At 35.4% G+C, this 24,660-nt stretch overlaps 1 protein-coding gene across 4 annotated transcripts in view; it reads left to right on the top strand.

The window, feature by feature from the left end:
• PLXDC2 (plexin domain containing 2) overlaps positions 1 to 24,660 on the top strand; it is a 429,167-nt gene that overhangs the window by 282,695 nt on the left and 121,812 nt on the right. For all 4 annotated transcript variants that reach the window (XM_007189858.2, XM_057544055.1, XM_028168446.2 and 1 more), the window contains 2 exons: positions 7,649 to 7,767; positions 22,116 to 22,215. In XM_007189858.2, coding sequence (XP_007189920.2) covers positions 7,649 to 7,767; positions 22,116 to 22,215 — 219 coding nt within the window. The remainder of the gene's footprint in view (positions 1 to 7,648; positions 7,768 to 22,115; positions 22,216 to 24,660) is intronic.

The following is a 24,660-nucleotide window of genomic DNA, read 5'->3' as shown; positions in this document are numbered from 1 at the left end:
TTTTAGGATTTTTTTCATTTCTGTGGAAAAGTGCTATTGGAATTTTGATAGGGATTGCATTGAATCTGTAGATTGTTTTGGGTAGCATCGAAATTTTAACAATATTAATTCTTCCAATCTAGGAACATGAAATATCGTTCCATTTATTTTTGCCTTCTTCAGTTTCTTTCATCATTGTCTTACAGTTTTCAGTATACAAGACTTTCACCCCTTTGGTTAAATTTATTCCTAGGTATTTTCTTGATGCAATTGTAAATGGGATTTTTTTCTTAATTTCCCTTTCTGATAGTCTGTTATTAGCACATAGAAACACAACACATTTCTGTATATTGATTTTGTATCCCGCAACCTTACTGAATTCATTTATTAGTTCTAACAGTTTTTTGTTGGAGTCTTTAGGGTTTTCTATATACAATACAGGCATCTGTAAATAATGACAGTTTTACTTCTTCCTTTCCAATTTGTATGCCTTTTATTTCTTTTTCTTGTCTAATTGCTCTGGCTAGGATTTCCAGTATTATGTTGAATAAAAATGGTGAGAGTGGGTGTCCTTGTCTTTTTCCTGATCTTAGAGGAAAAACTTTCTGCTTAGTATCTTGTTAGCCTTAAGTATGATGTTAGCTATGGGCTTGTCATATATGGACTTTATTTTGTTGAGATGCATTCTATCTATACCTGATTTGTTAAGAGTTTTTATCATGAGAGGACGTTGAATTTTGTCAGATGCTTTTTCTGCATCTATTGAGATCATCATATGATTTTTATCCTTCATTTTGTTAATGTGGCATATCACATTGATTGATTTGTGTATGTTGAACATCCTTGCATCTCAGGAATAAATCCAGCTTGATCTTGGTATATGATCTTTTTAATGTACTGTTGAATATGGTTTGCTAAGATTTTGTTGAGTATTTTTGATCTATGTTCATTGGCGATATTGATCTGTAAGTTTCTTTTCTTGTAGTGTCCTCATTTGGCTTTGGTATCAAGGTAATGCTGGCCTTGAAAAATGAGTTTGGAAGTGTTCTCTCTTCTCTATTTTGGAAGACTTTGATAAGAATTGGTATTAATTCTTCTTTAAATGTCTGGTAAAGTTCCCCAGTGAAGCCATCTGGTCCTGGATTTTTCTTTGTCAGAACTTTTATAATTACTGATTCTATCTCCTTACTAGTAATTGGTCTGTTCAGATTTTCTGTTTCTTTGTGATTCAATCTTGATTGATGGTATGTTTCTAGGAATTTAGCCATATCTTCTAGGTTGCCCAATTTGTTGGCATATGATTGTTCATAGTACAACAGTTTCTTATGATCCTTTGTTTTCTGTGTTATCAGTTGTAGTGTCTCCTCTTTCATTTCTGATTTTATTTATACTTTCTCTTTTTTTCTTAGTCTAGCTAAAGTTTTGTCAAATTTTTTATCTTAAGAAAGCTCTTAGTTTCACTGATCTTTTCTATCATTCTAGTGATATCTATCTAATGGATCTTTTTAGTCTCCATTTCTTTTATTTCCATTCTGATCTTTGATATTTCCTTCTTCTGCTAAGTTTGGGCTTGGTTTGTTCTTCTTTTTTAGTTCCTTGATTTGTAAAGTTAGGTTGTTTTTTGAGATCTTTCTTTTTTCTTCATGTAGGCATTTATCTCTATAAATTTCCTCTTAGAATTGCCTCTGCTGAATCCCTTAAGTTTTATGTTTTGTTTCCATTTTCATTTATCTCAAGATATTTTTAGATTTCCCTTTTGATTTCTTCTTTGGCCCACTGGTTGTTCAGGAGGATATTTTTTAGCCTCCATGTATTTGTGAATTTTCCAGTTTTCCTTCTGCTGTTAATTTGTAGTTTTATACCATTTTGGTCAGAAAAGATGCCTGATATGAATTCAGGCCTCTTAAAATTGTTAAGACTTGTCTTGTGGCCTAAAAAAATTATCCTGGAGAATGTCTTATGTGCACTTCAGTAAAATGTGCATTCTGCTGCTGTTTGATGAAATGTTCTATGTATTTCTGTAAGGTTCACCTGCTCTAATATGTAGTTTAAGTCCAATGTTTCCTTATTGATTTTCTGTCTGAATGATCTATCCATTGTTGAAAGTGAGATATGAAGTTCCCTATTTTTATTGTATTGCTGTCTCTTTCTGCCTTTAGATCTGTTAATATTTGCTTTATATATTTAGGTATTATGATTGGATGCATAAATATTTATAAACATTTACAATTGTTAATATCCTCTTGATGAATTGACCTCTTTATTATTAAATAATGACCTTCTTTGTCTCTTGTTACAAGTTTTGGCTTAAAAGTCTACTTTTCTGGCATAAGTATACCTACCTCTGTTTTCTTTTGGTTTCCATCTGCATGGAACATCTTTTTCCATACCTTTACTTTTAATCTATGTGTGTTCTTAAAACTGAAGTGAGTGTCTGTGGGCAGCATATAGTTAAGTCTGTTTCTTAAATTCTTAACCCAGTCTGTGTCTTTTGATTGGAGAATTTAGTCCATCTACATTTAAAGTAACTAATGATAGGTATGGTTTACTATTGCCATTTTGGTAGTTGTTTTCTGGCTGTTTTGTAATTCCTTTGTTCCTTTCTTTCTCTCACTCTCCTTTGCGATTTGATTTTCTGTAGTGGTATGCTTCAATTCATTGTACTTTATCTTCTGTGTGTAAGTATTTGATCTGTAGTTACTATGAGGCTTACATAAAACATCTTATACAATCAATTTTAAGCTGATAACAACTAACTTCAAACTCATACAGAAGCTCTACATTTTTACACCTTCCACCATATTTTATGTTTTTGATATCACAATTTATAACTTTTTATATTGCATATCCACTAACAAACTATTGTAGTTAGAGTTATTTTTAAAACTTTTGTCTTTTAACCTTTATACTAGAGTTATAAGTGATTTTTCCACCACCATTATGATAAGAGTATTCTGAATTTAACTATATATTTACCTTTACCGGTGAGTTTTTTTTTTTTAATATATATAATTCTTGTTACTTACTAGCATTCTTTCATTTTAGCTTGAAGAACTCCCTTTAACATTTCTTATAAGTCTGGTCTAGTGGTAAAGAACTTTTTCAGCTTTTGTTTGTCTGGAAATTTCTTTATCTCTCTTTTAATTCTGAAGAACAACTTTGCTTAATAAAGTACTCTTGGTTAGCAGGTTTTTTCTTTCAGCACTTCGAATACCTCACCCCACTCTCTCTTGCCTGCAAGATTTCTGCAGAAAAATCTACTAACAGTCGTTAAAATTTCCCTTGTAGGTAACAAATTTCTTTTCTCTTCTTGCTTTTAAGATTCTTCCCTTGTTGTTAACTTCTGATAATTTGATTATAATGTGTTTCAGTGTAAATCCCTTATGATTCATCTTTTTTTGGTATTTTTGAGCTTTCTGGATCTGGATGTCTGTTTTTTTCCCCAGGTTAAGGAAGTTTTCAGCCATTAGTTCTTTGAATAATCTTTTTATTTTTTATTTATTTATTTATTTTTGGCTGCGTTGGGTCTTTATTGCCGCACGCTTTCTCTAGTTGTGGTGAGCGGGGCTAATCTTCGTTGTGGTGCACGGGCTTCTCATTGAGGTGGCTTCTCTTGTTGCAGAGCATGGGCTCTAGGCACGTGGGCTCAGTAGTTGTGGTTTGCAGGCTCTAGAACACAGGCTCAGTAGTTGTGGTGCACGGGCTTAGTTGCTCTGCAGCATGTGGGATCTTCCCAGACCAGGGCTCGAACCCGTGTCCCCTGCATTGGCAGACAGATTCTTAACCACTGTGCCACCTGGGAAGTCCTATTTGAATAATACTTCTGCCCCTTTCTCTCTCTCTTCTCATTCTGAAATCCCTATAATGTGAATATTGGTCTACTTGATGGTGTCCCATATGTCCCTTAAGCTATCTTCACTCTTTTTCATTCTTTTTTTTCTCTCTCTGCTCCTCTAATTGGATCAGTTCTGCTGATATGTTTTCAAAGGCATTGATCTTTTCTTTTACTTGATATAGTCTGTTGTTAAACCCCTCTATTAAAAATTCCAGTCAGTTATTGTATTCTTCGGTACTATGATTTCTATTTAGTACATTTTATATTTTCTGTCTCTTTGTTGGAATTCTCACTTTGTTCATGCATTGCTCTCCTGACCTCAGTGAGCATCTTTTTTTTGTTTTTTGGCTGCACTGTGTGGCATATGGGATCTTGGTCCCCCAACCAGGGGTCAAACCTGTGCCCCCTGCAATGGAAGCGCAGAATCTTCACCACTAGACCTCCAGGGAAGTCCAGTGAGCATATTTATGACTGTTATTTTGAACTCATTTTGGGTAAATCACTTACTTCTGTTTCATTAAGATCAGTTTCTAGAGATTTATCTTTTTTTTTTGTTTGGAACATATCCCGTTTCTTCATTTTTCTTTACTCACTGTTAGTTTTTGTACATCAGATAAATAGCTACCTCTTCCAGTCTTGTCAGAGTGGTTTTCTGTACGACATGAACTTCATCAATCAGCTTAGCTCAAGCTCCTGGTTGCCTTTCAAACCTTTGTGATTGTTCAAGGCATCATCTTTGTTCTCAGTGACATCCAGTAGTTTAGGGTGTGCCAAGAGCCATCAGTTTCCCAAAGGGGAAGATCGCAGTCAGCACCTAGATTTGTTGGCAGTCCCTCAGGCAACAGCATACTGGAAAAGTATGCAGTCAAATCCTCTCCAGGGATAAACTGGGAGACAGGTATTTTGTCTGCTCCCTCTGTACTGAGCCTTGAGGGGATAGCCAATGCAAGTGATGCAAGTGCTCACAGGTGTGCTTATTAACAATTGCTTCTTTGTGTGCGACAGTCCTGTGGGACTCATGAATGCAAACCCCATTGTCTCTCAGAGCAAGATGACCTGGGGGCCTGTCCTCAGGTGGCAGCCACAAAAGCTGGGTGCCAGACATGTGTGCAAGCTCCTTCCAGAGAGATGCTGGTGACTTGGTTTTATCCTTGGACTGAGCCAAAGTAACAAGGTAGGGGAAGTACCCACTGGCTCTTCTGGGCTCCAGAGGATCACAGTAAACACCTAGATGTGTGCAGTTTCATTATGGGTATTTTCTCAGTCGCCTCATGTATAGCAGTCACTCAGCTAATTTTGGATTTCTCTCAAAGGAAATTGCTCCTCGTATAGCTGTACATTGTGTATCCATGGGAAGAGGGGAAGTCAGGAGCCTCCTATGCTGCCATCTTGGTCAAAAGATCTCAGCATTAAGTTATACTCAAAAACACAGTAATGACAGTGTTCTGGTCTACTTCAATCACCTGGTACAGGAATGAACTCAGGAAGTCAGACAGAAGAAGTGTATAGAGCAAAGTACGTGGGAAAGGCTATGGAGCGTCCAGGCCCTCTCTGGGCACTCTACTCCCCTAGCATCTCCACATCTTCACTAGCCCAAAAGCTCTCTGTCATGCAATATTGATTTTTTTTTCTTTTTAATCATATACTTACTGACCTGGGAGATAAGTTATGCTCTCTTAGTTCTGTGAGTTTCATTTCTGTACATCATTTTTTGGCAACAAGATTTTTTAAAAGATTAGAAAATCCAATACTTAGAGCTAAGCAAACGTCTTAGCTGCTCATTTGTTTTCTTAAAAAAATAAAAAAGAATAAACAGTGTCAGTTAATGAAATTACAACACTCCCTAACACAATAAACAAAAATAAACTCAAAATGGATTAAAGACCTAAATGTAAGACCGGAAACTATAAAACTCTTAGAGGAAAACATAGGAAGAACACTCTGACATAAATCACAGCAAGATCTTTTTTGACCTGCCTTCAAGAGTAGGAAATAAAAACAAAAATAAACAAATGGGACCTAATGAAACTTAAAAGCTTCCGCACAGCAAAGCAAACCATAAACAAGATGAAAAGACAACTCTCAGAATGGGAGAAAATAATTGCAAACGAATCAACAGACAAAGGATTAATCTCCAAAATATACAGACAGCTCATGCAGAACAATATTAAAAAAACAAACAACCCAATCAAAAAATGGGCAGAAGACCTGACCTGAATAGACATTTCTTCAAAGAAGATATACAGATGGCCAACAAACACATGAAAAGATGGTCAACGTCACTAATTATTAGAGAAATGCAAATCAAAACTGCAATGAGGTATCATCTCATACCAGTCAGAATGGCCATCATCAAAAAATCTACAAACAATAAATGCTGGAGAGGGTGTGGAGAAAAGAGAACCCTTTTGCACTGTTGGTGGGAATGTAAATTAATACAGCCACTATGGAGAACAGTATGGAAGTTCCTTAAAAAACTAAAAATAGAATTACCATATGATCCAGCAATCCCACTCCTGGACATATATCCAAACAAAACTATAATTCAAAAAGATACATGCACCCTTATGTTTATTGCAGCACTATTTACAATAGCCAAGACATGAAAGCAACCTAAATGCCCATTGACAGACGAATGGATAAAGAAGATGCGGTGCATATATACAATGGAATATTACTCAGCCATAAAAAGGAACAAAATTGGGTCATTTATAGAGACGTGGATGGACCTAAAGACTGTCATACAGAGTGAAGTAAGTCAGAAAGAGAAAACAAGTATCGTATATTAACACATATATGTGGAATCTACAAAAATGGTACAGATGAACCTGTTTGCAAGGCAGAAATAGAGACACAGATGTAGAGAACAAATGTATGGACACCAAGGGGGGAAAAAGGGGTGGTGGGATGAGTTGGGAGATTGGGATTGACGTATACACTAACTAATACATATAAAATAGATAACTAATGAGAACCTGCTGTATAGCAAAGGGAACTCCACTTTGCTGTACAGTAGAAACTAACACAATGTTGTAAAACAACTATATGTACCCCAGTAAAATAAATAAATAAATATAAATAAAGCCTAAAAGAGAAACACTGAGAAAAAAAAACAAAACAAAATATAAATTCTCATTGGTGGCTATTAAACTGTGTTTCAATTACTATTTCATGTTAATACTTTTATAATAAACACTGGCAGATTGACTCATCAGAATATGATATATAGCACTGAAGATTCATCCTATTGTAGGGGCTTCAGAAATGTTAGCCTGAGGCCCTTTAAGCTACCTTGCAACCTTTTAGAAGCCTGTGTACAACAAAGAAATGCAGACATTGTGAATTAAAGAAGAAAATTCCCATGAGTGTTAAAGAGATTTCTTTAGTATGGAAGAGTATAATTCTAAGTATGAAATAGACATTTTCAAGTCTGATTCTAGCTTCCCTGAATGTGTTCCTTTCTCTCTCAGCATTTGTCAAATGTATTTGAAGTTCATTCAAGCCACTTGGGTTGCATTTTGAAAGTGGCTCATGGAAATTTAAGCAGACAGTACCCATTAACATTAATGGACTTCCTAAGGCAAAATTCCCCCATACTGGGCTCAATATTAACCTCAGTATGAGGTTAGATTTTACCAAATATTTAGAGAATACTCAATTCTTTAAAAATATCCCAAATGCTATTTCAGTAACAGAAATCCAGTTAACTATGTAAAATTCAAGTAGCACAGCTACTAGATGTAAAGGTTAGATCCATGATTTGTGAAGATTCCCACCAGAATTGATTGATACATTTTTCTCACTGCATTTCTTTTGTTCCAATGGGGTTTCTAGGCACAGCGCTTGTTGTCCAGTGGGACCACGTGCATCTCCAGGATAATTACAACCTGGGAAGCTTCACATTCCAAGCAACCCTCCTCATGGATGGACGCATCATCTTCGGATATAAGGAAGTAAGTAATGTATTGATAATTTCCTTCCCTATTGACCTTGACCTCTCTGTCTTTTCCTCCAAGTGTCAAGAAAAGGACATTTTACAGTCATGAACCTCAGATCATTTTCTCACCTCTTGGTTTCTTTTGCTTTATTGAAAAAAATACAATTTTTGAAATCTACCGAGTAGCACTAATTGTTAATTCTTTGGGTTTTGTTTTATTTTGCATTCTGATATCCTTGGCATTCTGACCCATGAATTTCATAAAATTATTAAATAATTATATTCTTGTGGTAGTATAATGAAATATCTCTAAGAAAAAATATTTCTAATTTGGAAGGATTTTCATCTAAATCTGATTACTTATATTTATACTATTTATTTGTCTTTGCCTTGTCAACTTCTTTGACATTTTTTGGCTATAATTTCAAAAGTGTTAATAGACATGAAGTCTTGTGTGGCTCAATGACCCAATACTGAAAGTATTCACGACAGCTGAGTCCACAATCCCTTTGGCCAGTGTTTATTGCCACCTGATAGGAAAGATTAATTAGAGATCAAAGTGACAGAAAGAATAAAGAAATTTAAACTTAGTTTGTTTCATTTTACCAAATTGACAGGGAATGGAAATTGACTAAATTGTAGCCTTTAATTTACAGAACATCTAAATTAGAATAATAGCATGTTTGGTTTAAAACTCTATTGACAGTGTAATTAAGGTCTATTAGACAACCTAAACTTTGGGGGAAGAAAATAAAGAATATAAGAATAATATATCAGATGTGATGTTTTAGGCAGTCAGTAGTCACAATGTGAATTGATAAGGGGCATTATTAACCCATGGATTAATGGGTATTTATAATAATACAGACTCAACATCTTATTTTCAATTGAAGGGTTATTTTTCCCTTGGGAAATGAATCCCTGGCTATTAAAAAGATGCTGACAATTTAAAAAGGATTCCCTTTGGTCATGTCTTCTGAAATCTATCTTTTCTATAAAGTGAGGGATGGTTGTATTTCAACTCAACAGGCCAACTTTTGGAAATCTCATAACCATGTTAAATGTTTCCACTCTTTTGAAGAATTCTTCCATGTGGAATTAATCATTTACTTGGGGCAATAGTATACACAGAATATAATGTAAGATCCGTTCTGCTTGGTGCTTCCTTATCCAGAGCTATGTTTTGGTATCATAGCCCACCATATCCTTATATCACACTCCCTGGAAGCTGAGACAATATTGCTCAAAGGGACTCATTCTAGTTTTCATTGTAATCTAGTGTATTGCTGGGACTGCAGAATGATGTTATGGAATATTATTTTCAACATTTTAACCAACAGTGGTAAAATTTCTGGAAAGAGGCAGAGTCAGTAAGTCTAGAATCTAAAATCTCACTAATTGTAGGCTTTGTCAAAATAGAGGTTTGTGTTCTTATTGTGGTCTCTCTCTCTAGTCTTTATTATCAAAATTGTCATCTTTGTTTATACTGTTCTCAATGAGTGTCTCACATTGCAGAGTAACAGTTTATTTTTCCTATTCTCTCTTTGTAGTGAGGTTGGTGTTTTTAAAATGTCCTTTTCTTTTCTTTATTTAATCAAAGAGAAATTTTCCATTATGGTTTTCCTGTTTTGTCATGGGAATATTAAGCTGACAGGCAATTTTAACACTTCCTTAATATTTCCAGACTATCAGTCCTTCTGAATTTAGAGTTCTAAAGAAATCACTACTTTATTATTTGCCTTGCTGTCCTTTCTCTGTCTTGGTTAAAAAACAGTTACTTATTTCCTATTCTACCTCTTTGCTTCCTGATAACTGTCATGTATTTTATTTTGCTGAGGCAAATTTCTATTTGTAAAATTTGCCACAATAAGGATCCCCATGCATTTGAGGTGAGAGCTAGGTGCTCCTGGCCTTTCTAGAAAAATATTTATAATTTAAATAGCATAAAATCGTGTTCCTTACATAATGTATTATCCTTGACAATGTGCTTTAACATACATTATAGTTTTCAATTCTTCAACAGTATCTTATATTCTTAATATTCTTAGCCTTTCACAAAGGCACTGGCACATAAAAGGTGTTTAATAAATGTGTGTGGCTTAATTATGGAGTTAGATCATACACAATTTATCTTTATTTTATAGCTAAGCAGACAATCAGAATGGTTAAATGACATGCTTGAGTTTACAGAGCTAGTTAAGGACAAATCCAGAACAAAAAACCTTAATTTGGTGACCCCAAGATACCTCAACATTTTTTTCTTTCCCAAGGAGATTATGTAAAACAAGTCACAAATCTATTTCTCATTTGTTTTTTTCCAATAAATATTTGTTAATGTTTGGTGTTTAATAATCTTTTTATATGACTCCCATATATTACACAATTACAGTCCCATAAAGTCAGGAGAAGTATTCCTAATTAAGCTATAGAACTAATGAAATTGTAAGAACCTAAGAATACAAGAAGTATAATTTTGTATTCCTGTTCAGATTAAATATACCGAAGCAAAGTTATAGGTTGGAAGGTAAGTGCAGTTCTTACTCTAATTAGTTGCTTTTAACTGATTAATGCCAGCTTTGTTTTATTTTATTATATTTTACATGAGTGAGAAGAAAAATTCTGATTTATTCAGAAACTACTAATAATTTTACTCAACATGGAGTAAAATTAGTATTTCATTGAATACATTTTTGATACAAATTTCACTTTTATTACCCTCAAATGATTTATTCCAGTAGTTAATTATGTTTCTCTTAGTAACTCTTAATGTGCCAACTGCCCATACTAACCACTCAGATGACCTCCAATTCTGTCATGTTCCATATGTAGTTATGTCTCCAACAGCATAATTTTTCACAGTGCAGACTGTGATAAATAATGATCAATAAATTAGAAAATACATTTGTACTTATAACAATCTTAATGAGATTGAGATAGGGCAGTTACTACTGCTGTTTGAAATCAGAGTAAATACAGATTTGTTCAAAGAATTTAATGATCCTCCACAAAGTCACAGTGTTCTCTTAACCATACTGGTGGGAGAAGTAGTGGGGACACAGATTCCTTTAAATAATTAAGTAACCTCTCCCAAGATTATAACTCTGTATTATTCAACCAAAGATTTGAAATTATGTTTTAAGTTATAGGCCCTTATTGCTACACAGCTGTTTATTTTAGTTAATTTCAAAGATACAGTTTACTTAGGATGGAAGTCAAAACACAAAAAACATATTTTTTTCAAAGTTTCCTCTCAAATCATCAACCATTCACTTTAATACATTTTTTCAATTTCAGGGTATCCATTTGTTTCTTTTGCATAGATTTAATTACCTAATGAAATTAACCATCTTGTCATCTATATTCTTAAATATATTAATAACAGTTCTTTTAAAGTTTATAGCTAACTCTAATATCTAGATTTCCTATGGGTCTGTTTCTATCATCTCTTTTTTACTTTTTTTCTTTTTCTGTAGATTTTCATTCACTAGTCATGTCTCCTTGCATGTTAGGTAATTTTTGATCAAATGTTGGGCATTGTTTACAAAATAGTAAAGAGATGATTTGAGGTTGTGGATGATATTTTCTTCTTCAAGGAAGGGTTTACTTTTTTTGTTAGGCAGTTAGGAGGGAACAGATTACTTATTACTGAGCAGGACTAAGCTCATTCACAGTTGAGCATCGGCCCCTATAAAAACTGGTGTATTTCTGGTTAGCCCTAACTCTTAGAATGTAGTCCTTCAGGAATCTCCACATAACGCCTGGGTAATTACTACGGACCTTTTGCCTTAGTGGTCCTGAACTCTGTGTTTTCCACAACTCCATGAGACTGCCTGAAGTTCTGTTCAGATTTTCTGTCTCTAAATCTGGCTCATTAATTGTCAAATGCCTTGAAGGGAAAGCAGTGTTGGTTTCACCTCTGTGATTTCCTTTCTTTGGAATCTTGGCTTTTCAGGTCCTTGTTCTTTGACAGCCACCTGATGCCTTCAACAGATGCTTTTCATATGTTTTTTATCTTTCCTGCTTGGTCTCAGTAGTAGAAATGGTCTTATACAAGTTTGTCTGTCATAACCAGAAGTTCCATTCATTTTTAAAAACAACCTCCAAATTTGTAAAATCTAACGTTTATTGAGCTGTTCATATATGCTAGGCAGTGACCAACATGCTTAAAATTTGTCTCATATTATTCTCACAAAAACTAAGAGGTTGTCACTCTTATCATTTACAGAGAAGGAACCCAAAACACCCAGAGAGGTTAAGTAACTTTCCCAAAATTATGAAACAAAGATTCATCCAAGGGAATATGACTCCAGAGCCCATAGGCCCAACCACTGTATCATAGTGCCTCCCTACAAGCTTCCTTTTCAAGAAATGGCTGTACTGCTTTATTCACTTTGATATCCCTGACAGTCTTTCCTGGTTAGTCATTGTTGTAGTGTAACTCAGCCACTCGAGAGCACAGGTAAGAATGGTTTGCCTTTCCACAGCACTTGTCTTATTTTATTAATTTTTTTAAAAAATGAAAAGTTGTGCATAAGTAAAAATAATAGTAAAAACATATGTCCTTTCTTAGATAAATGGAATTTGGAAAAATCAAATTCCCGTTTCCTATTCTTTTAATAAAAATAACTAGCTGTCATCCTAGAAACCAGATTCTTTATATTATTTTAAGTTACCATTGAATAGTGATGATTGTTTGCTTGATTACAATATAGACCTGAAATTCTTGGTCTCTTGATAATGTAACAAGGAAACTACCTGTTCACAAAAAAGATATGATTCCAAACACATTAGAGATTTGAAATCAAATTTCTTATATTTCTTGATGCTGCCTATCCTAGTATACTATCATATATTAGAAGTTGCATTTCCTCTGACTTGTTTTACCTCTTTTCTCCTATTATATTTTGAATTTATTGTTACTTTAGGTACAGACTCAGGAAGGATGTGATTCATTTTGTGTCTATTGGAAATTTGATTAATTTTTTTCACCAGTTCATGGGAGGTACAGAGTGGTCATCAGTTTGAGACAATACAATTAAAAAGTCACGTAATCCTTCTACATGGCCACAGGGGAACTCATAGAGAATACATGTCCCACCTGAGAGTCAGCCCACTTTATCCATTTTCTTGGTTGAATACCTTACTATCTCCTTCAGCAGCAAATTTTAGAGGAGGTCTGTATAGAGGAACTTTATTGTTTACTAAGTAAAATTACTTTCTAATTACTTCTACCATTTAAGTATTTAATCCTAATGTTCCTTAGTGTAACATTTACTGTTTCTGTGGAAGAACGCATAGTTAATAAATCACCATTGCCAATTGGTTGTAAGTTTAACTGGCACCCTAAATGCATTTTTAAAATTTATTTGAAGACTATTTCTCTTGTTTAAACTGTAATGACCCTTCATTCATGGTAATCATCCTGAAAGCATTAAAAGATGAACACTTGCTGAGCTTGTAAAATTTATAGAAAAAAATAATTCAAGGGAGTAAGAGAAAGCCAAAAAGAACTGAAGAGTGAAACAATTGACATTTAGATATGAAGTGATTTGCCTTTATGGCTATTGCTGTATATGTGAGAATGTTTAACGTGTTAAAATAATATATATGCATCCAAGAAACTATATATATATATATATATATATATATATATATATATATATACATACATATATATATATAAAATTTAAATAAAATTTATTTAACAAATGTATAAGATTGAGAAAACCCAGATGACATGAAATGCTAATTATAAACTCTCCAGAAATAATTCCATAACTGAGAACATGTCTCTGAAGAGGAAAGGAAAGCAAAATGGCTCTTTAATAAATTAAGTAAATGTCTCTCAAATTGTGTGTTTTCTAAATTGAACGTTTCCCAGAATGTGCTTTTCCCAATGCCTATTAGCAATGAAAGGCTCTGAGAAGAACAGCCGCAAAGGTAAATTAACTTCATTTAACCCAGAGCTGATCAAACTTTTTTGACCTGGGAATGCATTTTTTTTTTTTTCACAAACACACACTGTATTTTATTTTTACAAGAGATAAATAGACTGACACCAAGCATTGTCCATGGATGACCACAACAAAAGCAACAATGATTGCAATTACCAAACATGAAACACACTCATACTATGTCATAATATTGACATTCAGTCCAGTAATCCTCCACTGTAACAGCTCCTTTAGTTTGCAGTGAAAATTGATTTGTATATGGGAATGCATTTTTCATGGAACATCTATTACCACCACCCAGGAAGGTGTGGGGAACGTTGAATTAAAAAAACAATTCATGTGGTGCAGCCACTATGGAGAACAATATGGAGGTTCCTCAAAAAACTAAAAATAGAGTTGCCATATGATCCAGCAATCCCACTCCTGGAAATATATACAAACAAAACTATAATTCGAAAAGATACATGCACCCTTATGTTTATTGCAGCACTATTTACAATAGCCAAGACATGAAAGCAACCTAAATGTCCATCGACAGATGAATGGATAAAGAAGAAGTGGTACATGTATACAATGGAATACTACTCAGCCATAAAAAAGAATGAAATAATGCCATTTGCAGCAACATGGATGCAACTAGAGATTATCATACTAAGTGAAGTAAGTCAGACAGAGAAAGACAAATACCATATGGTATCACTTATATGTGGAATCTAAAATATGACACAAATGAACTTATCAACAAATCAGAAACAGACTCGCAGACAGAGAGAACAGACTTGTGGTTGCCAAGGGGGAGGGTGTGTGGGGGAGGGAAAGATTGGGAGTTTGGGATTAGCAGATGTGAACTGTTATATATAGAATGGATAAACAACAAGATCCTACTGTGTGGCACAGGGAGCTATATTCAGTATCCTGTGATAGGCTGTGATGGAGGGGAGTGTGAGAAAGAATATATGTGTGTATAATGGAATCACTTTGCTGTACAGCCGGGATTAGCACAGCATTGTGAATGAACTACACTTCAATAAAATTTAAAAAAAAAAAGAAAGAAAGAATTCCAAAAAAATGTAGACACAGATGATTTTATATCTTAGCACTTCCCTGTATTTTAAGTACATAAAGTATAAAGTTTTATCTACGTGGCTTTATTTAGGATCTAGTTCATTTGCATTTGCACTTTTTTTGTTATCTCACATATTAAAGCTCCCAGTGTTTTAATTTCCTTTTATTTCCCATAGTGTAAGAAAATGACAAACTGAACCCGTTCTTCCTTTATAATGTTGTGAGTGAAAATAAATAAATAAAGTAGCAAGGAAGCAAGATCAATAATCTAGAAGAAATAATTGTAGAAACAGAAAGCTTGTTCTAATGCTGGCCATGCCCTTAGCGGGTTATGTTGTCCTTGGACAAGGTATTTGATCTTCCTGGGTATGTTTTCTCCCTCCAAGCCCCACTTCCATTTAAGCTTTGAGGTGACGTGGAGAGGTTTGTTCTACACGGTGCTCCTGCCCGTATAGGCCATATCCAGTCCCTGCTCTGAGGATTCCAGGACCAAAGAGCTAATTTATCCCTAAGGCAAAAGGCCTCGTACTTTCCCCATGTCTCCCCAAACCCAGGGTGCAGTTTCCTAATCCCGTTCCTTTTCCCAGCCGTGTTTAGGCAAGTTCCCTTATGTAACTATAGTCCCAGATAAAGTCTCCATTATGGTTTTGACTATCTTGAGCCACGTTGCACAGGCTTCTTCAGGGGGCTCCTGCCTCACTATATTCTTTTATATGATGCTCCCACGCTAGTTTGTCAGTTCAGTACTGGGCAGTCCCTATATTAAAAGAGGGAGCTATTTTTACTTATCAACTTCATGCTGTTGTCTCCTTCCAGATTTTCTATGGGGTACGATTGTGGAGATGGGGGTAAGAGGAATGTTAGATTATATCTTTAACTTATGGCTCGCCTTTGCTTTCATGCCATCAAGTAAGTGCATTGCTCAATACCTGGCATATGAAAAGAGTTCAGAATCTAAAAGCTAGAAAGGGTTTCAAATAATTGTGCGAAATGTTAACGATATTCAGGAAAGCAAATGGATGTTTTTATAATGTCAAATTTAACTGAAAGCCCTTCTATTCAAATGTAGTTTTCAGACAACTAAGCACTAATACTCAGGGCTTTATGCGTTGCTTTGAGCATGACTTTTTAAAACTGGACGCCCTACTGAGTAAGGAGAAGCCTGATCAGACGTTTAAGGGAGATAAGGTAGGAACTTAAGGGTTAAGTGAAGGTAAGAATGGTTAAAATTTTAAGCTTTGGGGTTTTTTTAAGGTATATATATTAAGCTATTAGACACCACATTGCTGATTAGTGAGTTAACAAAAATGAGTTTAGACTAATTCTTCTCCAGTTGCGTCTGATAGGCATATGATTCATACTTGGGAGCACATACTCTGCAATCAAACCCTTGCTGAGATGCTGCGCTGCCTATTAGATAGCCGGGCCATAATGGAAACGAATGAATGTTTTGACAAGGTTTGCAGGGCAGAACAGAGAGAAAAATAAAATTCTATTCCCTGCGACTCAAGCAGCATGCTGTTATCCCCTTAACTGTTTTAGAGACAGACGTTCACGTTTTCGGTATTGTGTCAGGCCCTTGTGTGCTGGAGAATGATACCACAGCACGGAAAAGAGACCAACTTTTGTCTTTGAATCTTCCTCCAAAGGCCAGCGTGCTCTGCCCTACCTTTACTGACTCCTAATATCATTTCCTACTTTAATTTTGTCTAGTTATTCCAACTCTTTTCTGTCTCTATACTTCATTTGCCTACTGTATCATTTATAGAAAAAAATTATACTTACTTAAATAACAAATTTATCTGTGTCTTGTGAAATGGAAGGAAAATTAAAACACCTTAAAAAAAATTTATAAATGCTTATGTAAGCCGAAATGGAAGCATATTTTAGCTGGCGTTAATGCTCCTTTTCTATATCTATCCTGTGGAATGAATCTAATTGTAAAACTCATTCTTAGAAATTTATGATTCATTACAAATCATACAGATGCCGAGTGAAAATTTAGCTTTGCTTTAATCATAAAAAGGCAAGTATTATAGGCATTTGAAAATAATGAACTACATTTTTTTTAAAAGCTTTTGTAGTTCAGAGTTTGTATTATTTCAGATTGGCTTCCTGACATCCCCAGGAACTAACTTAGGAGACATTTTAAGGATGAATATAAATTTGTAGATAGGATAAAGGATAGCTTCCATAAGCAGAGTTTTCAGAGTTTTTGTACTTGGGCATCATCCTCCGCCCCTGCTTCTCTGACTTGGGTACTTCTTATCCAATACAGAGTCCTCTATAGACTAGGGCACTGTGACACTATGACAGATCCTTTCTTGCACACTTTTGGCTCTAATTCTAGATAGTTTATTTATATACATACACACAATTGCTTTGTTGATGTTAGTCAAAAAATAGTTCATGTTAAATGTGGTTTTAGCAGTGCTCCTGATTCAGCCTAACAAACGACCTCTCATTATAAACTGTCATGGGAACCTGCAGTCTGGCCTGACTTGCTCACAGAGAGCTCACACAGCCCAATTACTTGGCTGCAGTAAGTGAGTGGATGAACCATCCTTATGCCGAACAACCCCACGCCTTTGAGGTTTTGAGGTAAAAAGATAACAGTCCAAGAAGGCAAAGTGAAAAAGATAGGACAGTATCAGGTGGAGAGAGGCAGACATGTTCTTGAAAGAAATCTAAGAGAAAGCCTGGACTGTGCCTCATTAATCTTTTACCAAATTAAGCATTTAATTCAATTGGCAAAAGTGTTTTTTTCTAAACCTGATATGTAATCGTTTTATAAAAGGCTTGGGTGGCTTCTAGGAAAATGTAGGGAATCAAAAGCTTCTTGTACATTTTCATGTTAATATTTAATCAGGATAAAATACCAGAGTTTTAGAAATTCTATGCTTTTATTCATGAACTCTATAAAATTTGGAAGAAAAGCATTTGAGGCCAGTGGTATTGCCATCATCCTTTTCCACTGCTTCCTGCCGTAGTCTCCTCCATCTCTGGATGCTTCAGTGCTGCTCTTCAGAGCTGTCTTCTCTGCACAAGCAGAGGACACCATCCTCATAGCCAGCAATGGAAATGAACCCTGAAGGTGTGCAACAACATGCTGGCTCCGATGAAAAGCTCGACTCCATTTTTCCTGCTATTAAGACCAAAAGTGTTGGTGACACTGTTGACTCTCTTCTTTTTCTCACTCTCCTTGAATCCATGGCATATTCATCCAGAACCATCTTCCTGTCACTCCAGCTCTTATACTTATCACTTATCTAGTGTACTCCAAGCCACCCATTTCTCATCTGCAAAACTGTGATACCCTTCTGACTAGTTTCTCTGTCTCCCTTTTCCCCCTCCAGTCCAGATTACACATCAGCTAGTGTGATCTTTTTCAGATGTAAGGGAATGTCCTCCCTCTGTTCAAAACGGTCTAACCCTTCCCCATCCGACTTGGAATAAAATCCAAAGTCACTGCCATGGCTTGCAGGGAATGCATGCTCCCTCTGGTCTGTCGTCACTGCGTCCCACCTCCTTCAGCACTCTTATTGACTCCTTCTGCTCCAGTGATAACCTTTTATTCCCTAAAAGACAGCAAAAGCAATTCAGACAAGGCCTTTGCATGTACTGGTCCCTCTACAGAGCTGTTCCCCAAATCTCCACATGGCAGGTTCTCCTACTACAGAAAAGTCACGTTATCACAGAAACCTTCTGTGACTCCTTCTCTTAAAGAGGACCCCGTCCCTCGCTGTATCTTCCCCATGTTTTCATTTCCTCCTTGGCACTTACCTCCTAGCATACTGTATTTTTTATGTTCACTTGTCTTCATGTCAGTCTCTACTCTCTAGAATGGAAGCTCTATGAGAGCAGGGGCTTTTTTGTTTTCTCCTGTAATTCCAGTGCCTACAATAATACAGAGAAAATGTTCAACTAATATCTGATAAATAGTATGAATGAATTCACCCTTATAATTTTTTTGGATCATTATTAACAATTCACTTGTTGAAGCTTGGGAAAAATCTAGATCATTCAGTAGAATTAAATCGTTGAATTTGAGATTTGAAAGAGTCCTTACAGGTCATCTACTGTCTTCCTAGAGGGTTGGCCAATTTACGATAAGATTATTTTCAGTGAACAAAAAACTCTCTACATTGTTAGGTTACCCATTTTGATTTTGCATGGATTTACCTTAAGTTAAATGAATCTAAATCTGGGTAAATTATACACCTTGGTCTTCATTTTTGGAATCCACAGGGAAAAGAATATACTAGAAAATAAAAAGATACAGAAGAGTGAAAAAAAAGATGTAGAAAATGCATCTTTTCTACTGGAACTTTCCAATATTTCAAGTTTAATTGTACCTAAAGAGATATTTATCTGATTCCCAGAAACCTAGGAGGAAGAATGCTACTTCATTTTCTATAGAGACACCCAGAGAAGTTTGTATTGGCTATTAGAGCTTTAATAGAGAATGCATTGGTTGGTATTGCTGTGTAACAAATCACCCCAAAATGTAGTGGCCTAAACAACTCTATTTCTTATTTCTCACAAGATATAAGACTCTGCTGATCTCAGCTGGGGTCACTCATGTGTCAGTTGTTAGCTGATGGATTGGCTAGGGGCTAGTTGTTCAAGGATGACCTCTGCTAGAAAGAAAACATTCCTCCATGTGTCTCTCATAGATCTTCAGCAGGGTACATTCTCATGTCAGTGGCAGAAGTCCCACAAAGGAGGTGGAAATGTACAAGCACCTTTTCAAGCCTCTCTTCTGCTTCAAGTTTGCTGTTGTCTTCTTTTGCCATATTACTGAGGCAGAGGCAGAATGGCAGAGGACCACCAAGTGAGAAGGCAGAGTATGGATAAAAAGAGGCCGTGGACTGAGGCCATTAGTGCAGTCAATCTACCACAGATCAAATGCACAAGAGGAAAGAGTTTGACTTAGAGATAAAATATAAAGGAAGGGAGTGAAAAGAAGGAAAGAGATGGAGAAAAAATAAAAATGAAAGATGGCTAGATAAGGAAAGAGATAAAGAGAGATAGAAGAGATGGAGTAGATAATGTGAAGAGAAGAGAAGCTAGGATGTCTGCAGATCCAAGACATGTGACCTGGAAAACAAGCTCTCATATGATAATGTAATATTCATAACAGTATAATAGAATTTTCCAATTGATAACAATATAAACTCAAGCTCTGCTTTGAGTATGGGAAAGAAGAAGTACAATTAATTACCACAGAATTATCTGGTAAAATATTTCATACCTTGCAGAGGAAAACTGCAGTCATAGATGTTGTAAGAATGAAAGCAAGTAACAAATCCAGTAGCAAACCTTTCATACTTACTCCTAAGCAGGCATCTATTAATGATGCTGTTTAAAAATTATGAGTTTGTCTTATTAGGATATACAAAATATAACTTGAATTGGAAATTTTTTCTGTGACTTTCTATCCCTTTGCCTTTTCTTCTTTCACTGTAAGTCTGTCTTAAATATAAATTGCACTTATATTAGCATTCTTCAACATGGAGTATAAACTGGGTAATAATATAATGTACCCTAAGAAAAGGGATTGCATACATTTATACTGAGTATGGCTTAGCAATTACCATAAATAAATTATATCAGAGTTTCATTTAGTAAATGAACTTTTAGGGACAAAAATCTTGGTTTGATTTTGTTTGTTTCTGTTGTCCAAATATCAGAATACTTCTTAATGGTAGTTAAGAACTGGACACACTGATATAAACCTGGCAATACTACAACATTGTTCAAGAGAGGACTGATTAGTACATAAAAGGAAAATATCTTCCATTTACTTACTTTGAGATAATTCCACAAATTTCAGAAACATTAAAATTTCCTCTTAGTTTCAACAAAATAACACTTTTTACAACTTCATGATGTCAGGGGCAAAAATAAGCAGTACAGTCCTTATTACATCTTCTCTCCAAGTTATTTTCCTTCTTTTTTTTAAATTTACTTATTTTATTTATTTATTTTTGACTGCGTTGGGTCTTCGTTGCTGCGCCCCGGCTTTCTCTGGTTGCGGCAAGTGGGGACTACTCTTTGTTGCGGTGCACGGGCTTCTCATTGCGGTGGCTTCTCTTGTTGTGGAGCACGGGCTCTAGGCACGCGGGCTTCAGTAGTTGTGGTGCATGGGCTCAGTAGTTGTGGCTCGCAGGCTCTAGAGTGCAGGCTCAGTAGTTGTGGCACATGGGCTTAGTTGCTCTGCGACATGTGGGATCTTCCCGGGCGAGGAATCGAACCTGTGTCCCCTGCATTGGCAGGCAGATTCTTAACCACTGCAACACCAGGGAAGTCCCCTATTTTCCTTCTTTTTTTATTGCTGTGCTGTTTATTATGGCTTATACAACCATGTCTGATCTAATATGATCTTTAATGAATTACCCACAGATGGCCCACAATCTGCTTATTCTACTTAAAAGATTTGTTCATGAATTTATCCTTCCGTATTGTTTCTTGTCCGTTTATGTATTGAGGATGTTTTCATCCTCATTTTCATTTCTATAAAACTGGTAGTAAAGATAGTAATCATGTCTCCAATGATTCTTTTCTAAATCTAGAAAAAACGGCTCCAAGAGTTTGTCTCATTTATAACTGTTGTATCATGCTTAATATATTCTCAGTGTGTCCTAATTTTTTAAAACTGTACACATTATAAATGTCTATAATATGCAGATTTTGGCTCTATTGAGGATTAAATTTAGGAAATATGACCTTGAACTGACTCATAATAATTCATAAGTTTTCCGTATGAGTTTTAACCAGAATAGTGAAGTTTGACATCCATTAAGAAACAATTGCCAAATTTCACTATATATTAATCAACTATGATATTGTTACATATATATTTAGGAATGCACTTATTATCTTTCTCTAGGTTTTATATCTATAAGGCCACTTGTAAACAGGGATTTTTTAAAACTATGAAAATGAATATATAATAGAGTCTTCGGGGAAAACAAATGGTACAAAAAGAATCTCTGTTTCTGTAATGAGAGCCCGCACTACGTGCATTCATGGTGTGCCTATATGTGTGAGAAGTTTTCAGTATTCAACATCAGTTAGATTCTCCGAGAATCTGTTAATTTCATCATCAAGTAGCCCTCTCTGTAGGACTAGGAACTCTCTTGTCACTTTAACCCATCAAATAGCACTAAACAGATGTTATTTTTAGGTATTGTATGCTTTTCTTCTCTAATATTTCCTGCTCTCTCTCTTCCTTCATCTCCATAATCTAATTTTATCCGTTAAACAAGATGGTCACATTCCCCGCACCTACCCCAAATGAAATTCAAATCTAACTCACAGCAATCTGCTTTTTCTTTTCCAGATTCCTGTCTTGGTCACACAGATAAGTTCGACCAATCACCCAGTGAAAGTGGGGCTGTCAGATGCATTTGTCGTTGTCCACAGGATCCAACAAATTCCCAGTAGGTAGAAGAAGGGTAATGGCCGAGTCTGAGCCTGCTGTGGGGTAAATTTAAAGGAGATTGATCTAGGGCAGATGTGACTCTTTGAACAATCGAATCACTTAGCTAATTGCTGCTTGTTAATTATATTGTTTGCCGTGTAAGTCTTTTTTGGCATTTGCTATCTCTCTGTTAGTGTTGAACTAATAATTTAGGTGAAGTGAAGTTAAATAGCCAAGCCAAGAGAATTTGGATTCTTTGGAATAGTTAGCTTGGTTGTGCAGATATATTTCTTTTATTAATAGGAAGAAGAACGTAAAAGAGTGACAGATTATTTGATTGATAGGTGTATGATTGTTTCTTTCATTTAAATAAATTTATCAGCAAAAGAACAGCCTTGTACCGTTTCATGTTTAACATGTTTGTATAAAACTGTTTGAGAGTCTAAAGGAAGATTTTCAAAAAGTATAAACTGAGGTTAAAAAAATCTTGATGAAGCCATACCTACCACACAATATATTTTATTTCCTTGTTTAAGTCATTTTTGCATATCTAATCTAGTTTACATTTGTAGACTGAAAACATATGTTACTTTGGGCATCTGTTCATCATATTAGAAATCCAAATTGTAACTGCTATTTGTAGTAGTTCTGATCATGTAAATAGCCATCTTTTGAAAGCTTCTGTTTTTTAAAACCTCCTTCTAGTTCAAGAACAGCCTTGAGGGTTGCTTGGGTATGTTAGTACCAAAGGTGACTGTTTGTGTCCCAGATGTACTTATGTAAAGCAAGAGGTTATATAGTACATCTCAAGATTAGATCATTCCTTTCCCTTTTGCTCAAAGTTCTTGAGCAAAATTCTTTATTTCATTATAGTGGTAGACTTAATTTATCACATGCATATGCTGTTTGGTCTTGAACTAATTCTGTTTATGTTGTCTCAAATATAGAAAGTAAATGAAGTGGAAATTAGACTTTTCAGAGCAGAGGATTGGCTGGAAACATTATAGGGGTTATCTTACAATTACGGTTTAGAATGACACTCATATGTGGCAGTTCTGCTTGGTGAAGACCGTGAATCTTCCATGGCTGTTTCTCCTTGTTAGCTGAGAATTTGCAGGAGGTAATATTCCAGCCACCTGTTAAATCAAGGCAGGTTTTCCAGAAACAAACCTGTACTGTGAACAAAGCAGAGCTATATCCTTATGTGTAGGCAACATAAAGACATCCTGACAGAACTCTTAGTCAAGAGGCTGAACCCTGGGAGAGGCCAAGTTGACTTCTGTGTGAGGAGGAATGTTCTCACATTCTTCCTTTCAGAGAAGTTCAGTCAAGCATGACCTGAGTCAATTACTGCACAAGTAAAAGAATCGCTAGTTTTAGTTTATTTGTGGCTTCTTTCATCCCAGAAAGAATTTTATTTGCAGCTTCCTCAGAAGGCATTTTGGCCCACATTGATGTGCTGAAATATTATTGTTTAGAGAAAAAGAACCACCAACGTACCAAAAAAAATTTTTTTTACAAATGTATTGTAATATTCAAGTGTTGTGTCTGAACTGAGACATGATAAAATTGTACTCAGACTTCAGAGTCCCAAAATGCAATTTTGCACCCCTTGTTATATTGTAACAGGGTGACCATTATGTTTAGAGGGGAAAATATCCTTCTCAAATATAAATTTCATTGAATAAATTGGCAAAATTCATATGAATTTTGAGAACAGATTATGTCTAAAGTTTGGGAGTCAGCATTCATCTAAAGAAAGTACTCAAGCTTTGAGTTCAGGGAGAAGCTTCTCTCAGGCAGGCTATATGCTGGAGTGACATTTACATTTCCTGTTGACCTCACTGTCACCTTGAGAAAATTTGCCAGGAAGGAATGGAAGTCCTGAGTTTCTAATCTACTCATCCCTGCCATTAGATGGGACTGTATTTCAGCAAGAACATTGGAATTGATGTGTTCTACTTAAAAATCTTTGGGGGAAGAGAAAAATTTTAATCTCCTTAAAAACCTGTTCCCACATTTATCAGGTGTAGCAGTGTCTGTTACAGGAGGTTCCGTATAAGAGGAAAGATAACGGTTGCATGGTTGCATTGTATTCTCAGCTGGGAAAAAAAAAAGGCATATTTATTTACTTCAGACATTAGGCTAACCCAAGAATATCGTAATACAAGTATCATTTTTTCCTGAGAAATCAGATGATTCCTAGAGATCAGTATGTTACTTACTTGTACAATTAGAATTTAGATAAATATTTAAGTCCTTTTCAAGATTCTGTTCCCTTATTTAATAACCTTCATTATTAGGAGTCATCCTCATAGGGAATTTAAATCTTTCATCTCTGTTACCCCTTTTTCTTCTCCTGAGTGAATTTAGGGAAAAATTGATCATTATCCTAAGTAATGGGCGGCTTTCTTTCTTCTGTATTCCAAGGTGCATTATTACACAGGACCTTGTTCTCATAAGA

The sequence above is a fragment of the Balaenoptera acutorostrata genome, chromosome 3, assembly GCF_949987535.1.
Source record: "Balaenoptera acutorostrata chromosome 3, mBalAcu1.1, whole genome shotgun sequence".
NCBI classification, from domain to species: domain Eukaryota; kingdom Metazoa; phylum Chordata; class Mammalia; order Artiodactyla; family Balaenopteridae; genus Balaenoptera; species Balaenoptera acutorostrata.
This window is presented reverse-complemented; position numbering and strand designations above follow the sequence as displayed.